Raw genomic sequence first — 14,936 nt, forward strand, 5'->3', positions numbered from 1 at the left:
AGTGCTGGGATTAAAGGCATGCGCCAAAATCTGACCCAGAAAAAAACTTCAGAGGTGCATCTAAAGATAAGCAAATTTCAGAAGATAACACATGACAGCATTTAAGAATTAAATTGTAAAATTATTTTGCAACGAAGTGAGAAAACTAATCACTTTCAAGCAAAACAAAAGGTAATGAACAAATAGCATGAAATGATTTTGAAAATTAAAAATGTATACATAAATTCCCCAGAATATGAAAAGTGAATTCATAGTTAGATCTGGCAATACTACTTTATCCCATGGTATCATAAAATAAATAATTTAGAATTGATAATTCAATTTTACCTTTCCAGACTATTTTAATAAGATATCTATTATGGCCCTTTTCATTGTGATAAGCTCAAAAACAGAAAGGAGGAAGTATATAACTTACTCAATGACACATTTTCACAAGTCATGTTAATTCATGGAATGCTATAAATTAAAGACAGAACAGAAACTTATTTCAGCCTCCTGTGTAATAGGACTAAACGCACACACCACCTTCAGTGGGCTACAAATATATATTTGAGAACCCCAAAGTGAAATCAAATATATATTGTGTAAGCTTTATGTAAGTTAATTCCCCCTAAATGTGAGGGACTAAAGCACCTGATGGGAAGCCCTATGGAAACTGTTTACATTTGACACATAGTCCTCAGTGAAATACCTTCTTTTCTCCTCTTCCTGAATACTGAACTCTTAGTAGTTGGAAGAAAAACACACACACACACACACACACACACACACACACACACACACACAGGAAAATGAACAGCAGCAGAAAAAAACTTAATGTGAATATTTGACTTTCAGGACTGTGATCACTGGTGATGAGTACAAAAAGAATCAGGACTCTGACTTATCACCGTATAAGGTAGCAGGTTCCACTCCTCTACAAGACAGGAGTGGGCGGTCACATTAGCAGTAATTCCAACCCAAATGCTACAGCAGCATTTTCAGTTTGCTTAACTTCCCCACTCCCACCTTCTACCAGACAAGTGACTGTCTCCTTACAAAATACTGCTGAGTGTGTGCATAAACCAGTTCCCTTTGCCAACTGGTAAGGGTTCCCGCAAAGCTGTGGGTATGTGTACATTAATTCCATCATCTTCCCCCCCATAACTAAGAAGTGGGGGAGAGAGACTCTTTGATATATACTGTAGCCAGGCAATGATAATACATGTGTCACATATATTTTTAACCTTTGCAATATAAAAGAACTTAGGAGAAGGTAAGTACTTAATTAAATTTAACTAATATATTGATGTTACATACTCTGCCTCTTGCAGGCTGTAAGGAAACTTCCATCTGAAAATATAGCAGAAATTCCCATGAAGAAAGAACCTCTAGACTAAGTTATAAAGGATCCCAATGTGTGGACAGAAAAGCTCATGACATTTTTTTAAATGAAACAAAAAGAATTTTAATATTGATTCACTTAAATGTTTTCAAAGAATGATTGTGTGTGTGTGTGTGTGTGTGTATATATATATATATATATGTATATGTATGTATACATCATAAACACATATGTACTATATATATGTATATATCATAAACACATATGTACTGTGTGTGTGTGTGTGTATGTGTATATATATATATATATATATATATATATGTGGAAGAACAGATTAATCAGGGTGAAAAGTCCTAAGTGATGTCAGGAGAAGAGACTGAGTAAAGGAAAGGTAGAGGGAGGGCTACTCAAAATCTAAGAGGACATGAATAAGCCATATGGATACCTACTTTATGGAAAATGGAATATTCAGAAGCCATAGATTGTTACTAGAAAATTTTCAGTGCCAGGGGTGGGATACCTTCCAGTGAGTTGTTGGCCAGGGAGGTCCCTGATGTCCCCAAAACATTACCGGCCATTGCCAAGGCCCTTGGTTTCCCACCAGGAATAGATGGTAAGACCCTATTGCTGACAATTCCACATACTTGGGGTTCAAGGTCACCAAGAACTCCTGCTGGAGCTGAGCTGAAAACCTCTTCCATGTAGACTAGCTGACAGAAAGCTAGAAAAAGCCATGCTGCATGCAGCTCAATAGGAGAGAGAGAAATCACCAGTGAAGATACTCAACAGTGGACACCACAAGTCTTATATTTGGCCAGCCAGGCCAAATAAGTCAACAGGTGCAATGGTGGCACGTCTGTTATGGGGAAACCTACCACCTAATGTGACTGGAGGCCCACTCCATGGGAGGGAATACATCTCTGATACTGAAAACCTACAACAGGGGTAGTCATGAACCCTAGGGTTTGCTGGTGTCTGGCTTAATGTATATACTATGTTCACCAAACTGCACAGTAAGCACTTTTCTTAATGTTCATACCCATATATTAATGTTATTCTCACTTTTGGTTAGAGAAGCTTCTCTTTTCAGATGGCAGTGACCTTGGGATGACTCAGAAGGCACCATGGTGCTGAGAAGATATGACAGAGGAGTGTTCAGCACTGCAATATCTCTATCACACCTTCCAAGGCTCAGGGTCTATTGTGGAAGAGGTGGTAGAAAGAATGTAAGAGCCAAAGGAAGGGTAGGACCCCTTTACAGTGTGCTCCTCCAGACACAAAATGGCCTGGATATCCATGACCTCACAGTGCCTGACACTACTACACAGGACCATCTTAATAGGAGGAAAAGATCACAATATCAAAATAAAAGAGAGGGTGATTGAGAGGGAGAGGGGATATGATGGAGGGAATTACCATGGGATATTGTTTACAATCATGGACATTGTCAATAAAATAAATAAATAAATACATATGTATGTGTAAATGTGATATATATATGTGTGTGTGTGTGTGTGTGTGTGTGTATCATACATACATATATACACATACATAAACACATATATATGCAAAAAATATACACATGAAAACAAAGTTATCTTTGCTTTACTTTTTCACTTTTCTGGCTCTGTTTCATTTATATTAAAATTTATTTATTTATTTATTTGAAAGAAGAAAGATTGAGAGAGGGCGATGGGTGTGCTAACATCTTTTGTTGCTACAGATGAATTCCAGATGCATGCACAACTTTGTGCATCTGGTTTTATGGGTATACTGAAGAATAGAGCCAGGGCCAGCTTGCTTGAAAGCAAGCATCTTTAACCACTAAGGCTTCACTCAATCCCGCTTTCCTTGATTTTGTTCCAGGAACATGTTTTTGAAATTACTATTATCATTCTTAAATTTGCTAATTTACTAAATAAAGTCTAAGAATAATCAAAAGATTGTTGAAATGTAAGACACAAATGGCATAAAAATGGCCTAACCAAGAATTTCATGAGGGTTGCATTCCACTCAGCCTTGCTTTACTTTGTGACCTTGAAGAAGTCACCAATCTTTGCAATCTCAATTGTTTAATTAGCAAATAGAAGGGTGGAATTAAGTTCTTTCAATTATTATTCTATAAGCTATTTAACATATGCCTATAGAAAGTACCTAGAGGCCCTTCACAAAACTACCATTGCCTTTTGTTCCTGTAAAAGATGGTAAACTATACAGAAAAATATTTAGAATTCCTACCAAGAAGCTGGTGCCAGGAAAATAACGTCTGAGTGTATAAAATTACTTATTATTGATAGGGCTGGACTAATTTTAATTTAGTAACACCTGTAAGGAAAAAACAAAAACCTGTACTGGGGCTGAAGAGATGGTTTAGCAGTTAAGATGCTTGCCTATGAAGCCTAAGGACCTGGGTTCAATTCTCCATTACCCATGTAAAGCCAGATGCACAAGGTGGCACAGGCGGCTGGTGTTTGTTTGCAGTGGCTAGAGGCCCTGACATGCTCATTCTCTCTCTCTCCACTCCTTTCATTTTCCCTCTTAAGCAAATAAGTAAAATATTAAAAAATCTCCCAATCAAACTAATCAACTTAAGAATATTTGCAGAAAACACTAACCCTATAGAAATAATTTACATGTGACAGTTAACATGTTTTAATTTTAATGAAGTCTATTTGTGGAAAGGGTTTTTTAAATAACATTCAATTCCTGTAAGAGACATGGGCTGTTGAGATTTTCTACTTCTTATGACAGCTTTGATATGTTATCTTTTTTCACAAAATTTTTTTTTCACAAAATTTAATGGCATCCTTAGTTCAATATAATTGACATGAAGTTATTCACATTGTCTTACTTCCCTTATACTGATTATGGGATATAGAGTAGCACCCTTTCATTCCTGATATTGTTAATTTGTATCACACCTTTTTGTAGAACAGTTGTATTAGGGGCTTATGAACTCTATGGATCTTTCAAAGAATAGCTTTTGGCTTTATTAATTGCATTATTGTTTCTCCCTCTGAAATTTCATTGTTTTCAGTTCTTATCTTTGAGATGCATGTTACATGTAGATTTACAAAGGATGTATTCTACAGTTGTCAATTAGGTCGAATTAACTGATGGTTTGTCCTCTGTATCTAGAATTTCTATTGATACTTTTTTTTATATAACTACTCTTTCTGCATTGGAGAAGCCCTGACACAGTAAACATCTTAAATTCTTAAACAATCTTGTCTGCTAATTTCACCATCCAGGATATCATTTTCTTTTGATGTAATTAAGTGAACCAAGTCAAGAACGTTAGCAGAGTTTGTATGCATACACGGAGTTCCTCCTTCTGGTGAACTCCCTCTGAGATTCCCCAAGTAGTTTTCAGCTATGCTGGTTGCTTCAGACTCGTATTCTGACATATCACAACAATACCACTGAGCTTTCTGCATCGACGTCACTTCAACTGCATGGCTTGAGAAAAGCTAGACAAGTGGGACGTTCTCCATGGCTGTTCCTTTTGTTCCAGGATCAAGTCTTTTCTCCTCAGAGCCTGTGTGCACACTATTGCAGCTCAGTGCTCTTCAGTACCTGCCTTAAACTTCCTTAGTGGTTAAAGATCATAGCCATTAATAGTTAAAAATGTGTGCCCAGTACATGAGCAAACAAAGTGTAAACCTGTCCCCTATAGAAACCTCACCATCAACCTCTTATAATCCCTCTTCTCCAACTTACCTTCCATAACCTAGCTCACAAAATCAGTAGTTATTTTGTTTTGTTGGTTATTCAAGGTAGGGTCTCACACTAGCCTAGGCTGATCTGGAATTCACTCTGTAGTCTCAGGGTGGCTTTGAACTCATAGCAACATTCCTGCCTCTGCCTCACCACACCTAGCCAAAATCAGCAGTTTTAAAAGCTTGAAAACAAATTTGATATACGAGGAACAAGCAACCTCAGGATCCATACTAGTGAACTTGAAAGGTGAGCTGTACAATCCTGAGTTTCAAAAATAGCTTGTGGTAGCCGGGTGTTTTGGCACATGCTTTTAATCCCAGCACTCCAAAGACAAAGGTAGGAGGAGTGCTATAAGTTTGAGGCCACCGTGAGAAAACAGACTGAATTCCAGGTTAGCCAGAGCTGGAATGAGACCCTACCTCAAAAAAAAACAAAAAAAAAAAACCAAAACTTGGGCTGGAGAGATGGCTTAGTGGTTAAGCGCTTGCCTGTGAAGCCTAAGGACCTGGTTCAAGGCTCCATTCCCCAGGACCCACGTTAGCCAGATGCACCAGGGGGCGCACGCGTCTGAAATTCATTTGCAGTGGCTGGAAGCCCTGGTGTGCCCATTCTCTCCCTCTCTCTCTCTCTCTCTCTCTCTTTCTCTCTCTCTCTCTCTCTCTCAATCTCTCTCGCTCTCTATCACTCTCAAATAAATAAAAATGAACAAAAAATTTTTAAAAACTAAATAAATAAATAATATCTTGTGGTAAACAGAAAAACAGCTGAAATTTATACACCGATGTTTATACTATAAAAACCAAAACAGTATAAAGCAAACTTCAGCTGGGTATACTTACTGGGTGTAAATACCAGGGGTATTTTGATAATATAAATGCCAGAAAAAAAAAAAAAGAAAAGAAAATGGTTTTCCTTGTCTGAGTCAAATTAAATGGCAATACCTAAAAGAATAGATCAAAAACTTGAGCATTGGGCTGTAAAGACAGCTTAAAGCAGTAAGTACTTGCCTGTGAAACCCAAGGACACAGGTTCAATTCCCTGATACCCCCATAAGCTAGATGCACAAGGTGGTGCATGCATCTGAAGTTTGTTTTAAATGGCTACAGGCCATGGGGTGCACTCTCGCTCTCTCACTCTCTCTTTCTCAAGTAAATAAATAAATTAAAACAACTGAACCAGCCTAGATGTCCCTCAACTGATGAGTGGATAATGAAGATATGGCACATTTATACAATGGAGTTCTACTCAGCGGTAAAGAATAATGAAGTTATGAAATTGGCAGGAAAATGGATGAATCTGGAAAGGATTATGCTAAGTGAGGTAACCTAGGCCCAGAAAGCCAAATGTCTGATGTTATCTCTCATATGTGGATCCTAGCTACAGATGATTGGACTTCTGTAGAATCTTCTCTTTTCAGATGGCAGTGACCTTGGGATGACTCAGAAGATTAATGGTGCTGGAAAGAAGTGACAGGAGTGCTCAGCACTGCAATATCTCTATCATAACTTCCAAGGCTCAGGGTCTATTGCGGAAGAGGTGGTGGAAAGGATGTGAGAGCCAAAGGAAGGGTAGGACTCCTTATAACATGCTCCCCCCAAAAACAAAATGGCCTGGATATCCATGACCTCACAGTGCCTGACACCACCTACACAAGACCATCATAATAGGAGGAAAAGATGATGACATCAAAATAAAAGATTGAGAGGGGGAGGGGATATGATGGAGAATGGAGTTTCAAAGGGGAAAGTGGGGGTACTGAGGGCATTACCATGGGATATTTTTTTGTAATCATGGAAATTGTTAATAAAAAAATTTGAAAAGAAAAAAAAATTTAAATATTAGAGGGCTGCAGGAATGGCTTAGCCGTTAAGGCATTTGCCTGCAAAGCCAAAGGACCCAGGTTTGATTCCCCAGGACCCACGTTAGCCAGATGCACAAGGGGGCACATGCATCTGGAGTTTGTTTGCAATGGCTGGAGGCCCTGGTGCACCCATTCTCTCCCTCCCCCTCCCCCCCTCCCTCCCTCTCTCTCTTTCTCTCTCCCCTCACTTCTCCCTCCCTCTCTCCCTCCCTCCCTCCTTTCTCTGTCAAATAAATATTTTTTTTAATTTTTTATTTATTTATTTGAGAGCAACAGACACAGAGAGAAAGACAGATAGAGGGAGAGAGAGAGAGAATGGGCGCGCCAGGGCTTCCAGCCTCTGCAAACGAACTCCAGACGCGTGCGCCCCCTTGTGCATCTGGCTAACGTGGGGCCTGGGGAACCGAGCCTCGAACCGGGGTCCTTAGGCTTTACAGGCAAGCGCTTAACTGCTAAGCCATCTCTCCAGCCCAAATAAATATTTTTTAAAGTCAAACAAAAGAAAAACAACTTAAAATCCTTGAGCTCTAAACAACCTACTCTTATTTACACATGAATTTTGAAGTTAGTAATTACAGTGACACTATCAAATCATGCACACTAATTCATATTTTACTGCTGTCATATAAAGATGTACCTTATCTCTAGCACTGGCTCTGGCTCGATGGGTTTTGGCTCTTTTTTCTTGAAGGTTTTCTAGAAAAAGAGAAAGAACAATTACCATAAGAAGGAAATAACTTCACTGCCTATAACTTTTTTCCCTTTTTATATATATTTATTTACTTACTTACTTAAGAGAGAGTATATTGGCACACCAGCCATCAGCCACTGCAAACGAACTCTAGACGCATGTGCCACCCTGTGCATCTGGCTTACATGGATCCTGAGGAATTAAACTCGGGTCCTGGCTTTGAAGGCAAATGCCCTAACTGCTAAGCACTTGCCTGCAATGCCAAAGGACCCAGATTTGATTCCCCAGTACCCACATAAACCAGATGCACAAGCTGGCACATGCGTCTGGAGTTCATTTAAAGCAGCTGAAGCCCCCAGTGCACCCATTTTCTCCCTCTCTCTCTCCCTCCCTCTCCCTCTCTCTCTCTCTCTCTCTCTCTCTCTCTCTCTCTCTCTCTCTCTCTCTCCATATATATATTCCCCTGATGAGAATTTATTTGCTTGCTTATTTGTTCTCTGTCATTTTTAAAAAAGAAAAAGATGTATCCAGCTTTAAAAAAAAAAAAGTATAAATAAGCCAGGCATGATGGTGCATGCCTTTAATCCCAGCACTCAGGAGGCAGAGGTAGAAGGATAGTCAAGAGTTCATTCGAGGCCACCCTGAGACTACACAGTGAATTCCAGGTCAGTATGGGCCAGAGTGAGACCCTACCTAGGAAAAAAAAATAATAATAAAGAATACAATCATGATAATGGGGAAATACAGGTAGAAGAATGTTGCCAAATATTTTCTGGGATTGCTTAATGCATGAAACAGACTAGATCTCAGATCCCTAGTTAGCAACATATTATGACTAAAAAACATTCTCTTCAAATTCTTTTACCGAAGTCCTAATCCCCAATGTGGCAATATTTTAATAAACTCCTCTAACAAACTGAGGATTGAAGAGTGGAGACAGAATCTAACAGTGATGATGTATAACAAAGGAGGAAGCACTAGAGTTAAGGTCATGTGAGGTCACGATGGGAAGGTCAGAAAGGCTGCCAAGCTCAGGTTGAGAAGAAAGACCTCAAGAGAAATTTACCTGTTGTCACCTTGACCTTTGACTCCCAGCCTGGAGAACTATGAGGTAATTAATTTCTATTGGTCAAGCCAACTGCACTATGATATTTCATTACCAAAGCCCTAGAAGACTAATATACAAAATAACCTGAAAAACAGAGGAGTTCTGACATTCATAATGCCAGTCAGTCATGAAAGCCAATTTATAGTCAGTGAAAAATGTCTCCTATATACATATATATATATATATATATGTATATATAATATATATATATATTATACATATGCATATCATTCAAAAAAGCTTTGTATAAAGTATCAGCTTTACTCTTTAAGATTACACAACAGGGTTTAACATGGAATTTTATTACATAATTCTCCATAGTTGTAAAACAATACAGGGAGATAATACATAATACATTAGGATAACTAACAGGCCATTACTTCTCTGGTCATTCATTGTGACCCAAATTAAAACAGTTACATCATGAATTGCATTGGTAGATAGTATGTCTACTCCCATGATAGTTACTTTGTATAAAATAGCTTGTAAAATCATATAAAAAAGCAATCTGATATATCCTTCATAAATGAGTAAAAAAAAAAAAACTTAGGACATTTGTGGTTTGTGATATATCATCTCCCTCAGACTCTGTAAGAAGTCAGCAATGAAAGTGTCCAGGTGTGTAATGATACCTGCACTATGCCAGCAGGAAAATGTTTATTTACAGTTTGCATTTTAAGATACAAATGTGCATTTGACAAGAGACACAAAAAGCACCCGTTACATAAGTGATCTAGGAAATACAAGTCAGCATAAGGATGAACAGTAAAGAGAGTTGGATTTGTCCTGAAGAACTGCTTTTTTAAGATACAGATGGCAGTTTTAAGTGTTTTTAAAGTCGCTGGTCTGAAGCGCTAAGCTTCCTTCTACATTGTTCTCTCTCAGATGCAGTCTTGGTTGTTGTATATGTTCATTTTCTTTCATGAAACCCCTTCTAATATTCAAGATTTTTCTTCCACAGTTGCATTAAAATACAAGAAGCTTGAAAACTAGTTTGTATCATTCTTCAATTTTTGTTACCTTTAGAATTTCCTAGTCATACATTCTTTTTCAAAATATGCAATCACCCTAAAGAATACTTAAGATTTAAATATGTACTGTATGCAAATACATATATACATGAGTATATGCATGTATATATTATATATGTGTGTATATGTGTAAATATACATGTATATGCATGTATCTGTGGATGTATGTTGACTATACATATCTATGTATATAGGTATGCATATGAATGCATGCATGTATGAATGTATGCATTGTGCATATATGCACATATACATGTGTGTATGAATACTTATGTACATGTGTATATATATGTGAATTTATATAGTATGCATATGTGTATTATGTTTCTATGAATATATGTATGTATTATGTATATTTATTATGAATATATGTATCATATGCATAGGTATATATTTATTTATGTATGTACAAGTATATATTATGTCTGTATTGCCTCCTTTTTGCAAAGTCAATGCCAGTTTTTAATTTAAATGCTCCAGTTTTTCCCCAAGCTTCATACTCCACATACTTATACATTCAAGTCTCAAGTCCACTGTGCCTTGACATTTTAACTCTATTCTCTCTTCAAATCTTTCCTTTCTGAAGCTGCCACCTGCTTTTTTCAGTTTCTTCAAGCTCCTGTTTTCCATGGCATTGCGCCCAAACAATCAGCTGATGATGAAAATCATTAATAAAATTCTCCTGACTAAATTTTCAAAGTTTTATAAAACCCTGAATAGATTTGTCTCATACCACTTTTCAGACTGATTCCCTCTACATATTTCTCAAATCCCAGAATTAACTGGTACTGAGGCTTATTTCCAATAATTTACACAATATTATTACACCTCAGATTTCTTTTTAGAAAAACAGCTGTCTAATCCATCAATTCCCATCCTCTTTCTAAATCTGGATTTTTTTTTTCATTTTGACAGTTCACTCATTGTATAATAATTAAATTCTTGTACTGATTAACTGCAAATCTTATCTTTGATTTTGCATCTTAATGCTAGACATAGTTCTATTTTACTCTACTGGTGTGAAATTCTGGAATACATTTGCTATAAAAAGGTAACACCCTCCCATGTGGTTAAGTGATATTTTTCTAAGCAGCAAAAATTTCATAGCTTGAAACAGTCTTGTGACCCTTCCAGAAGCACATACAACACATGATATATAAACACATCATTCAAGGTAAAATGATAGGCTTTAGAATAGGCAACTGTGAAAAGAAAACCATTTCTAGCACATACATATAAAATTACAAATGACACAACCAAGCATGTGAAATCAACTGAAAAGTATTTCTGCCAGGCTGGACCGCTAACAGTAGTGTTTGGTGGTTCAAGTCAGTCATGCCCCAGCACCTTCTGCGAAATAGCAGAGAGCTGCAGTCCGACACCACCACTGTTTCCAGCAGGAGAAATGGCTTGAAGAGTAAAAGGCATGTCAATCACTTGCACACATGCAGAATGAGACGCCACCAGACACTTTTTCTCAAATGCAGCATTGCCTTCACAGGTCTTTATAGAGGGCGAGGTAAGCCACCCATGAGGCTGGTAGGTCTTTGGTGGCCACGGTTCCAGACTTCCATTTCAGATTAGGGGAGAATGTAAAAGATGACACAGCAAAATGACACTTTAACCTCCCTGAAGAATCAAATTAACAGGAATTTACAAGTTTTACCCATAGGTTTTCTTTGTTTTACCATTCTGGGGATTGAACCTCAGCCCTTGAACATATAAGCAATCACTGTACCACTGAGCTGTGGCCCTCCTGACATAGGCTAGACTTTTAAATACAGCACTTAAAAGAGAACATATATACCAAACCAAAGCAGGAGGAGACAGAAATGCTAATTTACTTTATTACTGTAAGTCCTTGTAAAAGGTAAGAGAACTTCTATTTCCAGGAATGTTTTCACAGTATATATGCATACATAATACATTAAAATTAAATTCTAAAAAAAAAAAAACCAAGTTGCTTTAAAAAAAAATACATAGTTGGACTGATAGGAAAGCAACAGAGTTCCAATCTACCCCAAAGTGACAAAATGCTGATTTACTTTTCTTTCGAGTTCGGTACCTCTGTCATCCCTTAGAAACTGTGAAGGTTAATTTTGATTGTCAAATTGGTTGGATTTAGAAATATCCAGGAAATTAATAAGACATACTTCTGGGTGTATCTTATGAGGGAATCTTCCAACAGACCATAGGTAATTAGGCCATGAGGACTCCGACCTAACAAATGAATTAATCCTTGCAAGGACTCAGAATTATGACAGTCTTACTATGATGTAGTGGTAGGTAGGAAGTTGGGTCTCTTGGTGATGTAACCCACTGGCAGTATGTTCTTACAGATATATCATGTCTTGGTACCTTCCCATAGGCTCTTTCTCTGTTTCCTGTAGGCCCATAATGAACCCTTTGAAACCTCAAGCCAAAATAATCCTTCCCTTAAGTTGTTCCTGTTGTTCACAACAATGAGAAAAGTAACTAACACCAACGTAATGTGGCCATTCCTGAGCTTCTTGTTATTTCATACTTAATCACTTTTAGAATTTTTTAAAATTCAAATTATTTTGTGTCTGTGTTTGTGTTTAGGTGTGTGAGTGGACATCCATGAATGTGCATGTGAAAACAGAGACCAGAGGGCAACTTAAGGTGTTACCCTCAAAAATGCTGCCCACTGTTTTGATACAAAGACTCACTGAAAATCACTAATGAGGCTAGACTTGCTATTCAGTAAGGCCCCTGGATCTGCCTGTCTCCACCTCCTCAGCACTGAGATAACAAATGTGCACTACTATGATGATCAGACTTATTTTTCCCCATGGGTGATGGGGTTGAACTCAGGTCCTTGTGCTGGCAAGATAATCACTTTTCTTATTGAGCCACCTCTGCAGCCTCTTTAATTAAATTTTAACTGATACATAAAAGCCTAAAAATAGGAGGAGTTGGAGAGATTGTCCAATAGCTAAAGGCACTTGTTTGCAAAGCCTGCAGGCCAGGGGTTCAGTTCACCAGTATCTATGTAAAGGCAGAAGCGAAAAGTGGAATGCGTACCTGGAGTTCATTTGTAGAGGCAGGAGGCACTGGCATAACCAGTCTCTCCTGTTCTCTCTCTCTCTAAAATAGCTACAAATGCTTTTAAACACATTAAACAGTGCAAACTTATGGGTTACTGTGTGATATTTCAACACACATATGCAATGTTAAATGTTTAAATCACAGCAAACATGTCCATATTCAAAATTATCATTTTGTGGTAAACATTCAGAATCCTTTCTCCTACAACTATGTGTGCGTGCGTGCGTGCGCGTGTGTGTGTGTGTGTCTGTGTGTGTGTGTTATATTAAGCAAGAGAGAGAGTAAGACAGAGAGAAAATGGGTGTATCAGTATCTCTTGCCATTGCAAACAAATTCCAGATGCATGCGCCACTTTGTGCATCTGGCTTTATGTGGATAATGGGGAAATGAATCCAAACAAGCAGGCTTTGCAAACCAGTGCCGGTAACCACAGAGCTATCTCCATAGCCCTCTCTGAGCCGTATGAAATATATTCATTATCATTGTTTATAGTCAAAGTACTGTGTAGCAATAACACGCTAAATGCTCTAACTTATTACCTCCCAATCAACCTCTCTATTTCCTCCCTCATCTTTCTTCTACCAAGCTCATGCTTTCAACTTCTATGAAATCGGCGTGTGTGTGTGTGTGTGTGTGTGTGCAGATGTATGAATGCCACAGTGTGTGTGAGAGGTCAGAGAGCATCTTTCAAGGGTCAGTTATTTCCTTTGACCCTCCTTCAAGCAGGCCTCTACCTGTTCAACACTGTGTTCACCAGGCCAACTGTCCACAGGCTTCCAGCTGATTCTCTTGTCTCCACCTTCCTTCTTGACATAAGCATGCTGGGATTATGGATGAGTTGTGCAGTATCCAGCTTAGTGCGGGTTCTGTGGATCTGAACTAGGGTAGCTCAGCAAACCACTTCACCCACTGAGCCATCTCCCCACACCATTGAAATCAACTGTGTTATATTGTACACAGGACTGAGATCAAGTGATACTTGTGTTTATGGGCTTGGTTTATTTCACTCAATTTATGATATCCAGTTACACTCATGAAGTTACCAGAACTAACAGAATCATATTCTTTTTAGATTTAAATGGTACTCTTTGGGATATACATAACACATTGTCTTCAGCCATCCATCAGTTGATAGATACATAAGTTGTGTTTATTGTGAATCGTGTTACAATAAATATGGGAGTACAAAAAAAATATATACTGAAGGAATCAAAAGTGTACCAAGTTTGACCAAGAATTTCAGAAACATATATGGACATTCTAAACATGCAAAGCATACTCATTTATGTTGGAAAGTCAATGAATAGAAAAAGAAAGGAACAGACACATGGAATGGACTCAGTCTTCAGAAAATAACTTGGTAGGGGAAAAAAAAACAATTCAGGATAGAGTGATGAGACAGAAAAATAGCAAATCTGATAAAGAGAACAAATATGAAATACAGTAATAACTGAAAGACTCAAAACATGCCTAACTAGAGATTTATTAAGACTTCAAACTTGAAGTTTATAAAGAAACAATGAAGGGAGCTGGAGAGATGGCTTAGCTGTTAAGGTGCTTGCCTGCAAAGCCTAAGGACCCAGGTTCAAGATGCACAAGTTGGTGTGCATGCATCTAGAGTTCCTTTGCAGCAGCTAAATGTCCTGGCATCATATTCTCTCTCTCTCTTTCAAATGAATAAAAATATTTTTTAACAAAATGGATGGTAAAGAATGTATAAAGAGATTAAGGATGAATTTTGGGGTTTGTTTTTAGAATTACTGAAAGGCACTAATTTTCAGATGTAAGAAGACCATAAGAAAGCAGCTAGAATAAATAAAAATAAAACACCCACACTCCTTAACGAAACAAGAGAACAGCAAATAAGTCCTTATAAGCAGAGCACAGACAGGTTCCCTGCAAAGAAAAGACAACTGGATTAGCACCTATACTCTCTCAGTATTAGTCACAGAGGAGTAACTTCACAAAACTGAGAAATAAGAGAAGGAAGATAAAAGTTAACCCATGGGCAATTAAAGTGTTCTGTCAATGGGCCCTTATTAAGGGTACTTGCAAAGGAAGTAGATAAGAAGAGATCCACATCTTGTCATGTATCCACCTGTCCTTGATGCCTAAAGTGCACGTGCATACCA

General features: G+C 37.9%; 1 protein-coding gene across 1 annotated transcript in view; it reads right to left on the minus strand.

The window, feature by feature from the left end:
• Positions 1 to 14,936, minus strand: part of Iqcm (IQ motif containing M) — a 311,800-nt gene that overhangs the window by 179,409 nt on the left and 117,455 nt on the right. Inside the window, exon 9 of the mRNA XM_045130639.1 lies at positions 7,543 to 7,601. Within this exon, the coding sequence (XP_044986574.1) occupies positions 7,543 to 7,601 (59 nt within the window). The remainder of the gene's footprint in view (positions 1 to 7,542; positions 7,602 to 14,936) is intronic.

This window comes from Jaculus jaculus, chromosome 12 (genome assembly GCF_020740685.1).
Source record: "Jaculus jaculus isolate mJacJac1 chromosome 12, mJacJac1.mat.Y.cur, whole genome shotgun sequence".
NCBI lineage: Eukaryota > Metazoa > Chordata > Mammalia > Rodentia > Dipodidae > Jaculus > Jaculus jaculus.